General features: G+C 41.8%; 1 protein-coding gene and 1 long non-coding RNA gene across 3 annotated transcripts in view; one reads left to right on the top strand and one right to left on the bottom strand.

The window, feature by feature from the left end:
• CLNS1A (chloride nucleotide-sensitive channel 1A) overlaps positions 1–7,529 on the bottom strand; it is a 24,225-nt gene extending 16,696 nt beyond the window's left edge. The window contains exons 1-2 of one of the 2 annotated variants that reach the window (XM_047693916.1): positions 7,308–7,529; positions 1,056–1,192 (exon numbers count right to left, since the gene is read on the bottom strand). In XM_047693916.1, coding sequence (XP_047549872.1) covers positions 1,056–1,192; positions 7,308–7,432 — 262 coding nt within the window. In that variant the 5' untranslated portion in view covers positions 7,433–7,529. The remainder of the gene's footprint in view (positions 1–1,055; positions 1,193–7,307) is intronic. The other variant, XM_047693915.1, reaches the window with a different exon arrangement.
• On the top strand, positions 7,410–13,725 carry LOC125080078 (uncharacterized). Its single transcript, XR_007121203.1, has 3 exons — positions 7,410–8,193; positions 10,911–11,082; positions 13,357–13,725. It is a non-coding gene; the product is annotated as an uncharacterized LOC125080078 (long non-coding RNA).

Genomic DNA, 13,725 nt, shown 5'->3' with positions numbered 1-13,725 from the left:
TTATTATTTTATTTATTTTTTAAGGTTTTATTTATTTATTTGACACAGAGAAAGAGAGAGCATAGGCAAGGACGGGAGCAGGGAGGGAGAGGAAGAAGCCGAAAAAGTGGGGCTTGATCCCAGGACACTGGGCATGACCGGAGCTGAAGGCAGATCCTTAGCCAAATGAGCCACCCAGGTGCCCCACACCCCATTATTTTAAAAGCACAAGTTCAGTAAAGCTCTGCATTTCTACAAAAGTTGAGCATATTAAACTGACACAACATAAGAATAACTTCTCACTTTAGTTACACTTAAAAAATTAAACACAAGTTTTAATTTTGTGCCTAACTTGTTTCTCATTTGGAATTCTTACAACCCATTGTCAACAATCCCCCAAATGGATTTTTTTCTCTTTCTTACCCCTTCTTTCATCACTTTCACTAGATTTTAATGAATCTAATTATTTCAATAGCAAAATTTGGGAATCTTGTACTATAGGGTTTCTCAACTTGGGCACTACTGACATTTGGACTGGGTTAATTCCTGATTGTGGGAGGCTATCCTGTGCCTTGTGGGGTGCTAAGTAGCATCTCTGGTCTCTAACTAATAGATGTCAGTAGCACTCTACTCCCCTTCCAATCATGACAATCCAAATGTCATTGCCTAAAGGAGGGGGGGGCACAACACTGTCCCCTCACTGAGAACCACTTCTCTAATAAAATGAAACAAAAAACCAGGTTCTACACTAAACTCTTGGAAGCACAAAGTATACTGATCTATGCTTCTAAGGGTGCTAAATATAAATGCCTTTACAAAGAGAAAGAATAAACAATTCAATGTAAGAGGAAAAAGTAGAAATATTAATCCACAATAAATGAAAAATTCTAAGTGCAAATACATAGAAAATAAAAAGTACTGTCCAAATTATTTTACTGAGTTAAAATTTTGCTTAATAATCTATTACCCAAAATGGGTCAATGGCTTGAATATTAATGATCAAGACCGTTTTTTTTAATATATGATATTTATTATTCCACCAAAGGAAGCTCAAGATTAGATTACACCATACATACCTCCAAATTTGGCATTCACCATAACATACAAATGCTCTCGTGGATAGGCATTTAGGTCCCTGGACACCGCATGCAAGCTAATGGTAGGATATTCCAGTGAGAATCCTAATCCAGAGCCATCTAACCAAGACAGGCGGCTGAAAAACAGGTGTAAAGTCGATTATTTTAAGAAATTAAATCCTAATTTAGCCCTAAAGTTTATAAAGATTCAGCTTGGACAGTTTCATGCATGCGAATAAATTCAAGCTTAGTGTTTAGAAATACTCCTTTTTTTTGCCCTAAAGATTTTTTAAAAAAAATTTATTTAACAGAGAGACACAGCAAGAGAGGGAACACAAGCAGAGGAAGTGGAAAAGGGTGAGCAGGCTATCTGCTGAGCATGGAGCCTGATGCGGGGCTCGATCCCCTCCCAGGACCCTGGGACCACATCCCAAGCTGAAGGCAGATGCCCAACAACTGAGCCACCCAGGCATCCCTAGAAATACTCCTAAAATAATGAAATTCAGCAGCAGGAATTGACTTTCTTTAAAACCAATTCTGTTGGGGCGCCTGGGTGGCTCAGTGGGTTAAAGCCTCTGTCTTCAGCTCAGGTCGTGATCCCAGGGTCGTGTGTTCGAGCCCGCATCAGGCTTTCTGCTCGGCAGGGAACCTGCTTCCCCCCCCTCTCTGCCTGCCTCTCTGCCTACTTGTGATCGCTGTCTGTCAAATAAATAAATAAAATCTTTAAAAAAAAAAAAATTCTGTTAAGTTCTCTTCTCCTCTAGCTAAAAAAAAAACAAAAAAACAAAAAAAACAAACTTGAAATGCAATTTCTTAAGTCACATGTGTTTCTATGCCTTTCATCCTGGTTCTTATCTGGAATGTCTTCAGGTGCCTTGCTTTTGCAATTCCTCCTCAACTGGTTAAGTCCCAGCTCCTCCTTGAGTCCTCCCTCCAATTACTCCAGTACATAATGATGTCTTCTTTTTCTGAATTGCACTTATGCCCAGTAATAAGCCATTTAGCAATTAACTCTGTGGTAACAAATCTCAGATGTACCCTGACAGAATATGAGCTACTTGACGGAACCTGTCATATTCCTTTATTTGATGTTCTTCAAAACCACTAGCATTAGTGCTCAGCATATAAGTATGCAATAAACTCTTGGGAGTCACTTAATTTCTCCACAACTAAGACATTAAATGACATATACATGAAATGACTGTAATCATACTTACCACAAGTTAGGTAGTACTTATCCCATTGAAAGACTTGAAGCCTTTCAGTTATTCTGCAGCTTTAAAAGAAAGCCACAAATAAGAAAAGTCTAGTTTTCCCTCAAAAGTGGCCAAATGCAAATATTTTATTGGTATAATGAAGGAAGTATATCACCAAAATCAGTATGTTGAGTTTTGAGTAAAGGCTGGCTAATTTTTTGGCAATACTTCCCATATTTTACCTTGGTAGGGAAAAAAGTAGCAAAAAGATCCTTAAGAGACCAACAACAAAAATGTTAATGGGGTAAAAGTTAATGAAATATAGTGGCTGCACAGGAATGGAGACAAATGGAGATTGACTGCTAATGAGTGCCAGTTTCTTTTGGGGTGATGAAAATATTCTAAAATCAATTGTGATGGTTGCACAACTCTGTGAGTAGACCAACAACCACTGAATTGTATACTATGTGAATTATCTCAATAAAGCTTTTATTAAAAAAAGAAATTAATACAATAACACCCTCATATCATTCTACTTTTTATATAATTTTAACAAGCCTGGTTGTCTAATTTCTAATCAAGCAAAAGCAAATACAGTGATGAACCTAGGACTCCCTTGGGCAAGAACAATGACAGCCCAGCAGTCTGAGACCACTCACATTCCATGTAAGGGGAGGATGAACTTGACACCTTAGTCCCCCTAAAGGAAATCCATGTCTGAGAACACAATTAAGTGTATATAATACATGACCCTCACTTATCAAAAGCAAAAACAGAATTAGATGGTGTGAAAATGTGTACAACTCTGTAAGCAGATGAAAATGCAATGACTTGTACACTAAAAAAAGCGAAAGTAGGAAAAGATGCACTGTCATTTGCAAGGATTTCCATTCAACATATTTATTAAAAAAAGAAAAAGAAAACCTGGGAGGCTTAAAATGATAAATCTTAAGAAGCTTAAAGAGGTAAGCTCAAGAAATGATTTTCCAGAATGATTCATTCCATTAGTTTCAAAGAAATACATTTTATTATTGCAATTGGATTGTGTGTGGTATACATACATATCTTTCCTGTCCACTGCTTTCTTCTTCTTCTTCTTTTTTTTTTAAAGATTTTATTTATTTATTTGACAGAGAAAAATCACAAGTAGGCAGAGAGGCAGGCAGAGAGAGGAGGAAGCAGGCTCCCTGCCGAGCAGAGAGCCCAATGAGGGGCTCAATCCCAGGACCCTGAGACCATGACCCGAGCCGAAGGCAGAGGCTTTAACCCACTGAGCCACCCAGGCGCCCCCCACTGCTTTCTTCTTAATGGGGAAATGAAATAGTGCCCACATATCAAAGAAGTAATGCTAGTCCTTTACTAGAACTCTATTATTTTAAGCAAATAAACTGCCTTTTCTCACCTCAAAAATGCCCCAGTATCATCACAACTCAAAAGTGATAGTCCAAATTTGGGTATCCAAAATCATTTCAAATATCCAGAGCCATAAAACTTTAATAACTCAATTAGAAGATGGAAAAACTGAAATATAAAGTGGACTCACTGCCTATCAAATTATGGTCTTCATTTTTTTTTTAAGATTTATTTATTTGAGAGAGCTAGAGGAGAGGGAGTGGGCAGAAAGAGACTCCCAAGGAGACTCTCCACTAAGTCCCACCAGCTTGCTCTTACAACCCCAAGATCATGACCTAAGCCAAAGTCAAACGAAGAGTCCGGCACTTAACCAACTGAGCCACCAAGGCGCCCCTATGGTCTTTACTTTAAAAAGCACATAACTGCTTTGTAGTTCCTTATACATGGACATGGATATGCACTCTACAGAACAGAAGCAAATTCCACTCAAAAGCAACATTTACTCAGATCGCCACGTTCTTCTTCATTTTCCCACATATTCTAGAAGAAAAGCCCTCCCAAACCAAAATATCTAATTAACTACACCCAACCCAAAGAAGCCATGAGTCACAAAAGGGAAAAAACAATTAGATAGTAATACAGAGGAACATTTTGCTAATTTCTAATGCTTCTGAACAAGTGTGATCATTATACATTATTCCTGGCATGAGGTGAAAAACAGGAAAGAGATAAGAGGTTTTGATTTTGGGTTGGCTTAACTATTTGTTTTAAAATTTACTTTGGCTTAAGATATATTTTAACTACCTACTTTATCCATTTCAAATGCTCTATTTTGAATAATTCATGCCTCTGATCCGTTCCCCACCTGGGTAAAAAAGTCAATTTCCTATGAAAACTCAACTTTGAAAATAAGCCCAAGAGTTCTGTATCTCTCAACATACATCTGAGAAACCACCTAAAATTAAATCAGACCCTATCCCTCTTTACCGAAAATCCTAAAATAATTTTCTCCAAGCTTTTGGGCAATAAGCCAAACTCATAGAACATGCTCCTTCTTCAGCTTTATTATTTGTCCACTCTTTTCCCTTCATTCCCTCAGTGTATTATATACTCTGGCACACACTAAATATTGTTTCTCACCCTTGCCTCTGAGCATCCTGTCTCTTCTAAATAGAACGTTACCCCTTAGCCCCACCTCATTCACCTGGCTGTTAATCCTCATTTGTCATATCCTCTAGGAAATCTCTGTTTGTTGAGGCCTTGATTCTATCAAGACCTGGAAATACCTGGGGGGAAGAAAAGTGGAAAGAGACCAAGAAGGTAATGCTAACAAAGAGTAAAGAGTGATGAACATAGCTGTCCATCGTACTCAGAATATTCTATTCTTTTCCTTTTTTTAAAGATTTTATTTATTTGACAAGCAGAGATCACAAGTAAGCAGAGAAGCAGGCTCCCCGCTAAGCTGAGAGCCCGATGCGGGACTCGATCCCAGGACCCTTAGATCATGACCTGACCCAAAGGCAAAGGCTCAACCCACTGAGCCACCCAGGCGCCCCCAGAATATTCTATTCTTAACCTAGATAGTGGACATACAGGGGTTGGTTTAATTCTAATTCTTTAAATCACCCATATATAATGTATATTCCTTTTTGTACATTTTACAAAAATATTTTCTTAAAGAAGGTAAGAGATTTCTCAGTGAAAAGCTGATATGAAAATTTTTTAAACATATGACCTTAAAAGAAGTTTCTATTTCTTCAGTGTGATAACTATATTGTGATTATACAGGACAATGTCCTTGTTCTTAGGAGATTTTTGCTGAAGTATTTACAGACGAATGGACAACATGCCTGCAACTCTCAAGCAGCTCAGAAAAAAGATGTGTGGTAAAATGTTAACAACTGATGAATGTTTGTCTATGTGTATTAATAAACAACACTTGAGATTTTTCTTTAGGTTTGAAGTTTTTCAAAATGAAAAGACAAGCATAGGGCCTTATCTTCCTTCCCCCAAACAGTAGTTGTATTATAGAAAGAGTCAATATACAGAGAAGCCATGGAGAAAAAGGGATGGTGTAGGGACTAACATCTATCTGTGCTGCACTCTCCGCCGTTTAGAATTGCTCTCCCAAGATCATTAAAGATCTCCTTGTCATTACCCAACAGATGCTTTTCAGATTTTGACTGCTTCTCCCTATTGTCTGTTCTCAAGTCTCTTCTTCCATACCTATCTTACTACAGATATGCCTTAGCCCTCTTCTCTTCTGGGGTATCTAACCTATCCCCCATGAGTATACACTAACCTTTACACTAATGATTTCCTAATCTCTATGGTTAATACTCTCCCAACACACACACTCTTGTGTCCAACTAATCACACATGTCCAGACCAAACTCATTATTTGCACCTCACCCCCAACTTGCTTTTCCTCCCATCTGTATTTCCTCTCTCAATGATTGGTCAAAATTCCTAAGCTGTCCTCAATGTCTTAGACTTCCCTCAAACCAACGGTTCTTTACATTTTCTTGTGTCTTCTGTGGTAGGCAAAAATTTGTTTCCCCCAGGACTTTCAATCCCCCAGTGTCAAGCCTATGAATATATTGTCACATGGCAAGAGAAAACCTGTATATGCAATTAAGGTTACTAATCAGTTAACAACAGAATGGAGAGATCATCCTGGATATTCTGTGTGGGTCCAACGGAATCACATGAGCTTTTTTTTTTTTAAGATTTTATTTATTTATTTGACCTAGATCACAAGCAGGCAGAGAGACTGGGGGAAAGCAGGCTCCCCGCTGAATCGATGCGGGGCTCGATTCCAGGACCTTGAGACCATGACCTGAGCCGAAGGCAGAGGTTTAACCCACTGAGCCACCCAGGTGCCCCGGAATCACATGAGCTCTTAAAAAGGAGAGAAATCTCCCTGGCTGTAGACAAAAGTGATGCATCAGTAGAAGTCAGACAAACTTCAAGGATGGGAAGGATTCAATGTGTCATTGCTGGCTTGAGGATGACTGAAACCACGTAACATGGAAATAGGGACCTCAGTCCTACAACTACGATATTGGAAACACATCTGTCTTACGGCAAAAGTACAGTGCTCCAGGAGGCCAAATAAAAGGGTAATTCCTCCTAGGAATGGAAATGGGAGTCAGAAATGGGAAACGAGAAATGGGAGTCTCAGTCTCTCTTGGATCTGATCTCAGCTTGCGGGGGGTTGAGGATATTCCTCTCCCCATCCACACCTACAGAAGAAAAGCCGTACTTCTTAACCAAACTTTTAAAATCCTCCACAATCTGCTCTAAACTTAGATATTTTGCCCAGGGCAACACCTTCCGCACCTTTTTACAGGAAAGACAGGCACAAGGATGATTCTCAACTCAGGAGCTGGAAACTCAAAACCTTAAAACGAAACCCTGAAAAAAGAGCGACGCACTCAGCAGACGTCTGGAAAACAGGTAAAAGCATAATCAATGAGAGAACTCCTTGTGAGAAAGAGGAAGACTCGGGAGAAAGGGACACCGGAACAATCGAGTCTTCGCCCCGGCAGAGGCCCCCCTGAGGCGACCCGGAGCTCGCGCGCTCCACCTCTCAGCAGCCCGCGAGGTCGCGGTCTCGCCCCCGCCCCGCCACTCAGCCCGCGCCAGCAGAAGGAAGGCGGCGCGCAGGAAACCGGCACAGGGGAACAGGGACCCTGCCTACCTCTCAGCGATGTACAGTGTGCCGGTGCCGAGGCCCTTGCCGTTCAGCACAGCCTCGGTCTCTGGCTGCTGCTGCCGAAGCCCCTCAGCCGAGCCAGGCGGCGGGAAACTTCTGAGAAAGCTCATTGCAGTAGGGAGCGTGGAGGGAGACACGAACCCGGAGGGAGCTGAAGCACGTCGGCTCTAGGGGCAAGCGTCGCCCCGCCCCGCCCCGGAAACAGTGGAAATCACCCCGGAAGAGCAACTTAGTCCGCCCCGGAATTTGAGCCCCATCCACCATGGAGACGAGTCGTTCGGGGGCGGGCTCCCGGAGGCTTGAGAGGACCCGGCCACGTGGGTCACGTGACGCCCTTCTCCGGGCCTCTGCCCCGTCGCTGTTTCTAAGGCTCCGGGCTTGAAAAGCTGAACTTTCTCTCCGACGTCCTAGTCCTGCGTCGTCACAGCAACCCTCTGAGAGAGGAAGCACAAGGAATTGATAAACTGTTTTTTCTACAAAAGAGGAAACAGAGGCCTGAGCCTTGGACAGGAATCAAAGTCCGCGCTCATCTAGAGATCGGAGGTCTAAATAAGGGTTCACGGCTCTTCTCGCCTCCGCGGGCCTCAGCCTGGCCCGTCCACATCTCAGCTTAACGGCCGTGCTTCCGCCATCAGTCTAGGTTGTGACGCTGCCCCAGTGCGGGAGCCGCGTATCCCCTCGTCTTAGGCGGGCAAACAAGCCCAAAGAGGTAATGAACTCTGGGTGAAGAGTTGGCTATGTCTGGAAGGACATGGCGCCCTGAAAGGAAAAGAATTAGTCCGTCAGATTCGGAACTCTTGCGTTATTTCTTCGTTGGGCACTGAAGAACGAAGTAATATGAGCAATGAAAACTTTCATCAGGAAATAATTGGTAATGGTAACCGAGTGTTCTGTGTCAGGCACTGTTCCAGGCCCTCATTTCCTCTTTATGCCAATTATATGAGAAAGCTATTATTGATCCAGTTTTACAGATGGAAAGCCTGAGGCGTTAAACTGAAGAGCGAGGGTTTAGCCGGGAGAGACCTAGTGGAATTCAAGTCAGTCAGTTTCTAGGCCAAATTTTCTAGCCTGTGAAATCAGTATACTCATGCCTATACCAGCATTGTTGAGGCTGATGACTGGACATGTGGAATAGCTGCATTTCTATCTACTGAAAAGAGGAGTCTTAGGTGGTTTTGTTTTGTTTTTTTTTTTTTGTTTTTTTAATTAGGCTTCGTTTGTTGGTAGCGATACTGGAGGAAGGGCACGCTGAGCTGGGAGAGTATTAGAAAGTTGTTGTCACAGTATAGGTGAGACAGTGTCAGTGAGAATGGAAACAGAAGAGTCTGGAGCTATTACAAAGGTAAAATCCTCAAAATCTGGAGAGAGACTGAGAGAAAGAAAGTGGTGAAAATGCACATGAGGATGGATGAAGAGAGAGAAGTCAAGGATGATTCCCAGGCAAAGTGATTGCGTGGATGCTGGCTCATATCTCCAAGATGGAGAATTCAGGAGGAGGAGTAAGCTTTGAGAGGAGCTAACAATCTAATATGGGAAATGGAGAGTTTCAGGGTTCCATGGGACAGCTACATGTGGTTGGCTATTTAGAAAAGTAGTCAATGCTTTGTTCAGAAATGGAATCCCCTAAATCATGCAGAGAGAAAATTGGCTAAGACCTGTATGATAATTTCATATCAACTTGACATAGTTTTCATAGTGTCTTTGTAAAAAGTGCTAGTCTAATGGTGAAACATTTTATTCAAGTTTATAACTGAAGAAAAGAGATAGCTATGACAAAGAGCTCTTCACCTGTTACAGTGACAGGCTCAGAGGAGGCATTTAAGCAAATGTATGTCAAAGCAAACAGGCATATCAGTAAGAATTTAAAGCAGGGCAGGATTTGTTCCTTTGCTTCCTGTATATATCGTAATGAGTAACAGAAGCACTAGGCCTAACAGGTCTCACATATGTATAGTGTTTTACTTTTCAAAAGAATGTTTTTCTCATCCATTGTCTCCTTTGATCTTTGTAATAATTCTGTAAGGTAGGCATGGGGGCTGTTATTATGCCCACTGTACAGATAAGAAAACTGAAGATCAGAGAAAGTAGGTAGGTGATTTCCTGCAGGCTACATTACTAGTACTTTAGAAATTAAATTCCTTCCTTTTCTTTTTTTTTTTTAAAGATTTTTTTTTTTTATTTTTTTGACAGAGAGAGAGATCACAAGTAGACGGAGAGGCAGGTAGAGAGAGAGAGAGAGAGGGAAGCAGGCTTCTCGCTGAGCAGAGAGCCCGATGCGGGACTCGATCCCAGGACCCTGAGATCATGACCTGAGCCGAAGGCAGCGGCTTAACCCACTGAGCCACCCAGGCACCCCAAATTCCTTCCTTTTCATGTCAAGTTCAGTGTTTTCACTATAAACCACCACCTTTACAACTAGTTAGCAGAGAGGTATAAGGATGTTCCTGCCTTTTGGTGATAGAATTAAACTTCCTGTACATCCGTTCTTACTAGGATCATACTTTTAATAGTCCTCTTAAGACTCTTGAAGATGAGTGATTAGAGTTGAAAGAAGAAGACTGGTGAAAACTTTGTATCAGGACTAGATACACCCTTAGATTCCCAGTCTTCCTTACTGACATCTAACATGCTGTGGCTGACAACTAGGACCTCAGTGGGAGCTATTAGCTGGAATACCTTTCCATGGCCTCTCTTTGTAGCCTGAGCTTCCACACAGCTTAGTAGCTGTGTTTTTTGTTTGTTTGCATGTATGTATGTGTGTGGTTTTTTTTTTAAAGATTTTATTTATTTATTTGACAGAGAGAAATCACAAGCAGGCAGAGAGGCAGGCAGAGAGAGAGGAGGAAGCAGGCTCCCCGCTGAGCAGAAAGCCCGATGCGGGGCTCGAACCCAGGACCTGGGATCATGACCTGAGCCGAAGGCAGCGGCTTAACCCACTGAGCCACCCAGGCGCCCCATGTGTGTTTTTTTTAAAGACTTGATTTGACAGAGAGACAGCAAGAGAGGGAACACAAACAGGGGGAGTGGGAGAGGGGGGAATCAGGTTTCCTACTGATCAGGGAACCTGATGTGGGGCTCAGTCCCACATCCCACATGACCCTGGGATCATGACCTGAAGGGAAAGAAGACATTTAATAACAGCCACCCAGGCGCCCTGGCAGCTGGGTTTTAAAGGTGAGCATCCCAAAAGAGAGACTGATAGAAGCTGCTCTTCTAACCTCGCCTTGGAAGTTACAGAGTGTGGCCACAAATAGGATCTCCTGGATTTTTCTTTTTCTTTTTTAATGAGCCTTGTAGCATTATATGCAATGAAATGCCTACAGCCCTGGCTGCCTCCTTGACTCACTACAGGTTTGGGAGAGATTTTGAGACAGATATACCAGCTAAATGGCCCAGATTTGTGATCCACAGAAACTGTGAGATAATATTTGTTATTTTAAGTCACTAAGTTTTGGGGTAAACCTAGCAATAACCAATTAGCTAAAGAGAAGTGAGAGAGCCTTGAATAGTGTTGAGTCATTGTGCTTCTCCTTATACGCTTGACTTGGCAAGCTTGTCCATGCCCATAATTTCAATAATGCTGTGCAGGGACTCCCAGATTTGTATCTCCATCCCAGAACTCTCTTGTGAACTACAGACTTTTACATCCAGCAGCCGGCTAGACTTCTGTACTTGGCAGTTCCACAGACACTTCTCACTCAGCTTATCAAAAATTGAACTTGTAAACCGTGGACTTTGGGTGATAATGATGTGTCTCAAGGTAGGTTCATTGGTTGCAACAAATGTACAGCTCTGGTGGGGAATGTTGATAACGAGGGAGGCTGTGCATGACTGGGGGCAGGAGTATATGGGAGATCTGTGTATCATCCCCTCAGTTTTGCTGTGAACTTAAAACTACTCTGAGAAATAGTCTTAATAAAAATCTGAATTTGCCATCTTCTCACTCAGTTCTGCTATTTCTTCAGTGTCCATTCTATGGAAAAATACCACCTCTGTTTAGTTGCTCAAGTCAGAAACCTGGAATTTATTATTTCCTTCTTCTCCCTCACTCTTCATATTCAGTAATAATAATAATTAAAAACAACTAACATTTATGGAGGGCTTACTATATGCTAGGCACTCACTGTTCTAAGCATTTTATGTGTATCAATCTTCATAGCAACCCTAGGAAATAAATGCTGTCACGATTCCTGTTTTACAGATTAAAAAAAAAAAATCAGGACGAAGTAACTTGCCCAAGGTCCATACCTACTCAGTGGCAGAGCTTGATGTAGAATCTGTGCTGTTGGGCAGCAAAGCCTACACGCTTTAACCACAATATTCTACTGCCTCCGGTCAACCAAGTCCCATCACTTCTTAACTACCGTCTCATGAATCTGACCCCTCACTCCTCCACTGTTGCCCACTCAGTTCCTCTGTCTATTAAACCACTCTAAGAGCCTCCAAACCGGTCTTGGTTCACTGAACTCAGAGACCTCATTGTCTTTGGGGAAGAGGTACAAGAATTATAATATTTGGTAAATGCTGTATTGAAGGCCGCACCAAGTGCCAAGGGATTGCTCTGCATGAGAACCTAGAGAACTAAGAGAATGTGACATTTGAGCTGGGACTTGAGGATGAGGAGTTTAAAGAAAAAAGTACAAGTGGAGGTAATTCCATTTTGTTGCACAGAGATAGGAAGGACCACGCAGTGTTTGAGGAATTGCAAGAATCTGTGGCATATGACAGCTGATGGGGCTGGAAAGTAGGCCAAGATGGTCTGGGAGGGGCCATGTATATAGCAAGCCCTTGGTGAATGACTTGCCACAAATTATCCCTCAAATCTGTAGCATTTTGCTAAAATAATGGTGCAATGATGAATAAGCCTGGCCGACTGCCCTGCCCTTGAACTCAACTTAGCAGCTTTTCTGCCTCTTACCATGACTTGAGGTACATTTCCACTGTCATGAAACCATAGTTCATGAGGGGCACCTTGGTGGTTCAGTTGGTTAAGTGTCTGACTCTAGATTTTGGCTCACGTCATGATCCCATGTTGGCCTCCACGCTGAATGTGGAACCTGCTTAAGATTCTCTCTCTCCATCTTTCTCCACATCTCCCCACCAACTACCCCTCCCATTGCATGCAAGTGCTCACTCTTTCTCAAAAAAAAAAAAGAGCACAAAAAACTAGACTGTGTTGTTTCTTTCCTTGTGGAGAGGGATTGGTTGGAGGAGCAGGTACCATGTATGCTATGGTGATGTTCCTGAATTTAAGGATTTGAGGTCTCTGTTAACATACCAGGACAGTGTCACGTGTGAGCAAAAGTTAACTTTTATAAGGTAATGCGTGATGCATATGAATAAACAAGTGAAATAAAATAGATGGAAAAGCATGAATCAGGAGGAAAGAATACAGAAAAAATAACAATCATGAAGTGAGAAAATAAAATCGTGATTTTGTATTCTGTGCTAGTCTAGGTCTTTACATTTGATGTGACACCTATCATTGGGTTTTAACTTTAAAAGGAATTGCTCCTAACCTGTTGATTTTTCAAGCATATGGATTTGAGAGGTTAATCCACTTGATGTTTCAGAGCTCTTACTGCTTGCGCACCAGGTGCCAGCATAGTCCCCCACTGTGTACAAGGTTTTCAGGAGAAGGTTAACATTAAGGTTGTGAGGGTCATTTCAGGTTCCTCCTTCGTCCTTGAATTGCAGAGCAAGGATTATCAGGGAAGTTGGTGAATCTTGAAATAGGCCCAGGAGGTGAGTTCAGACAGCAATACCCTTATTTTAACAAACCACTGAGGTCCTTCTTAAATGTATAACTAGTAGAAATCACAGAGGGCAGAACGTCACCACATCAGCAGACAACTGATTCTTTCAGAGTCTGAATGAGCAAGTGACCTAAACTGAAGAAAGCAGCTTGTGTAACAACATACAGCAGCAGAGATCCCGTGACCAGAAGTAGAAATTTAGGAAATAAGAAGTTTCAAAGCCTAACCTCTCAGGATCTAGGGCCAGGAAAATACTGACTCTCCTGCTGCCTCCTCAGCTGCCACTGCCTTTCTCTGTTGAAAACCTCCCGAGTCCCCTCAGGGCTGCTGCTGACCCAGGAGCAAAGAATGTGCTCTTCGCTCTCAAAGCTTTCTGCAGCCTGGGTCATCTGGTTTTTACAGATAATGGAGTGCGTTGTTTGGTTATATAAACTGTCAATTTTATTATGAAGGATCTTTGTTCAGAAAGATCTAGTTTTTTAATCTGCAAATAAAAAGTACTAAAGGGAAATGCATTAACATATTGACTGGTTATTTCTGAGTGGTGGGGATGTGACTAATTTTTCTTACTGTCTGTTTACTATAATAAGCATATATAAATTTATCAATAAAGAAAAACTCTATTTAAAAAGGCTAATAATGGGGCA

This window comes from Lutra lutra, chromosome 10 (genome assembly GCF_902655055.1).
Source record: "Lutra lutra chromosome 10, mLutLut1.2, whole genome shotgun sequence".
In the NCBI taxonomy this organism is placed as follows: Eukaryota; Metazoa; Chordata; class Mammalia; order Carnivora; family Mustelidae; genus Lutra; species Lutra lutra.
This window is presented reverse-complemented; position numbering and strand designations above follow the sequence as displayed.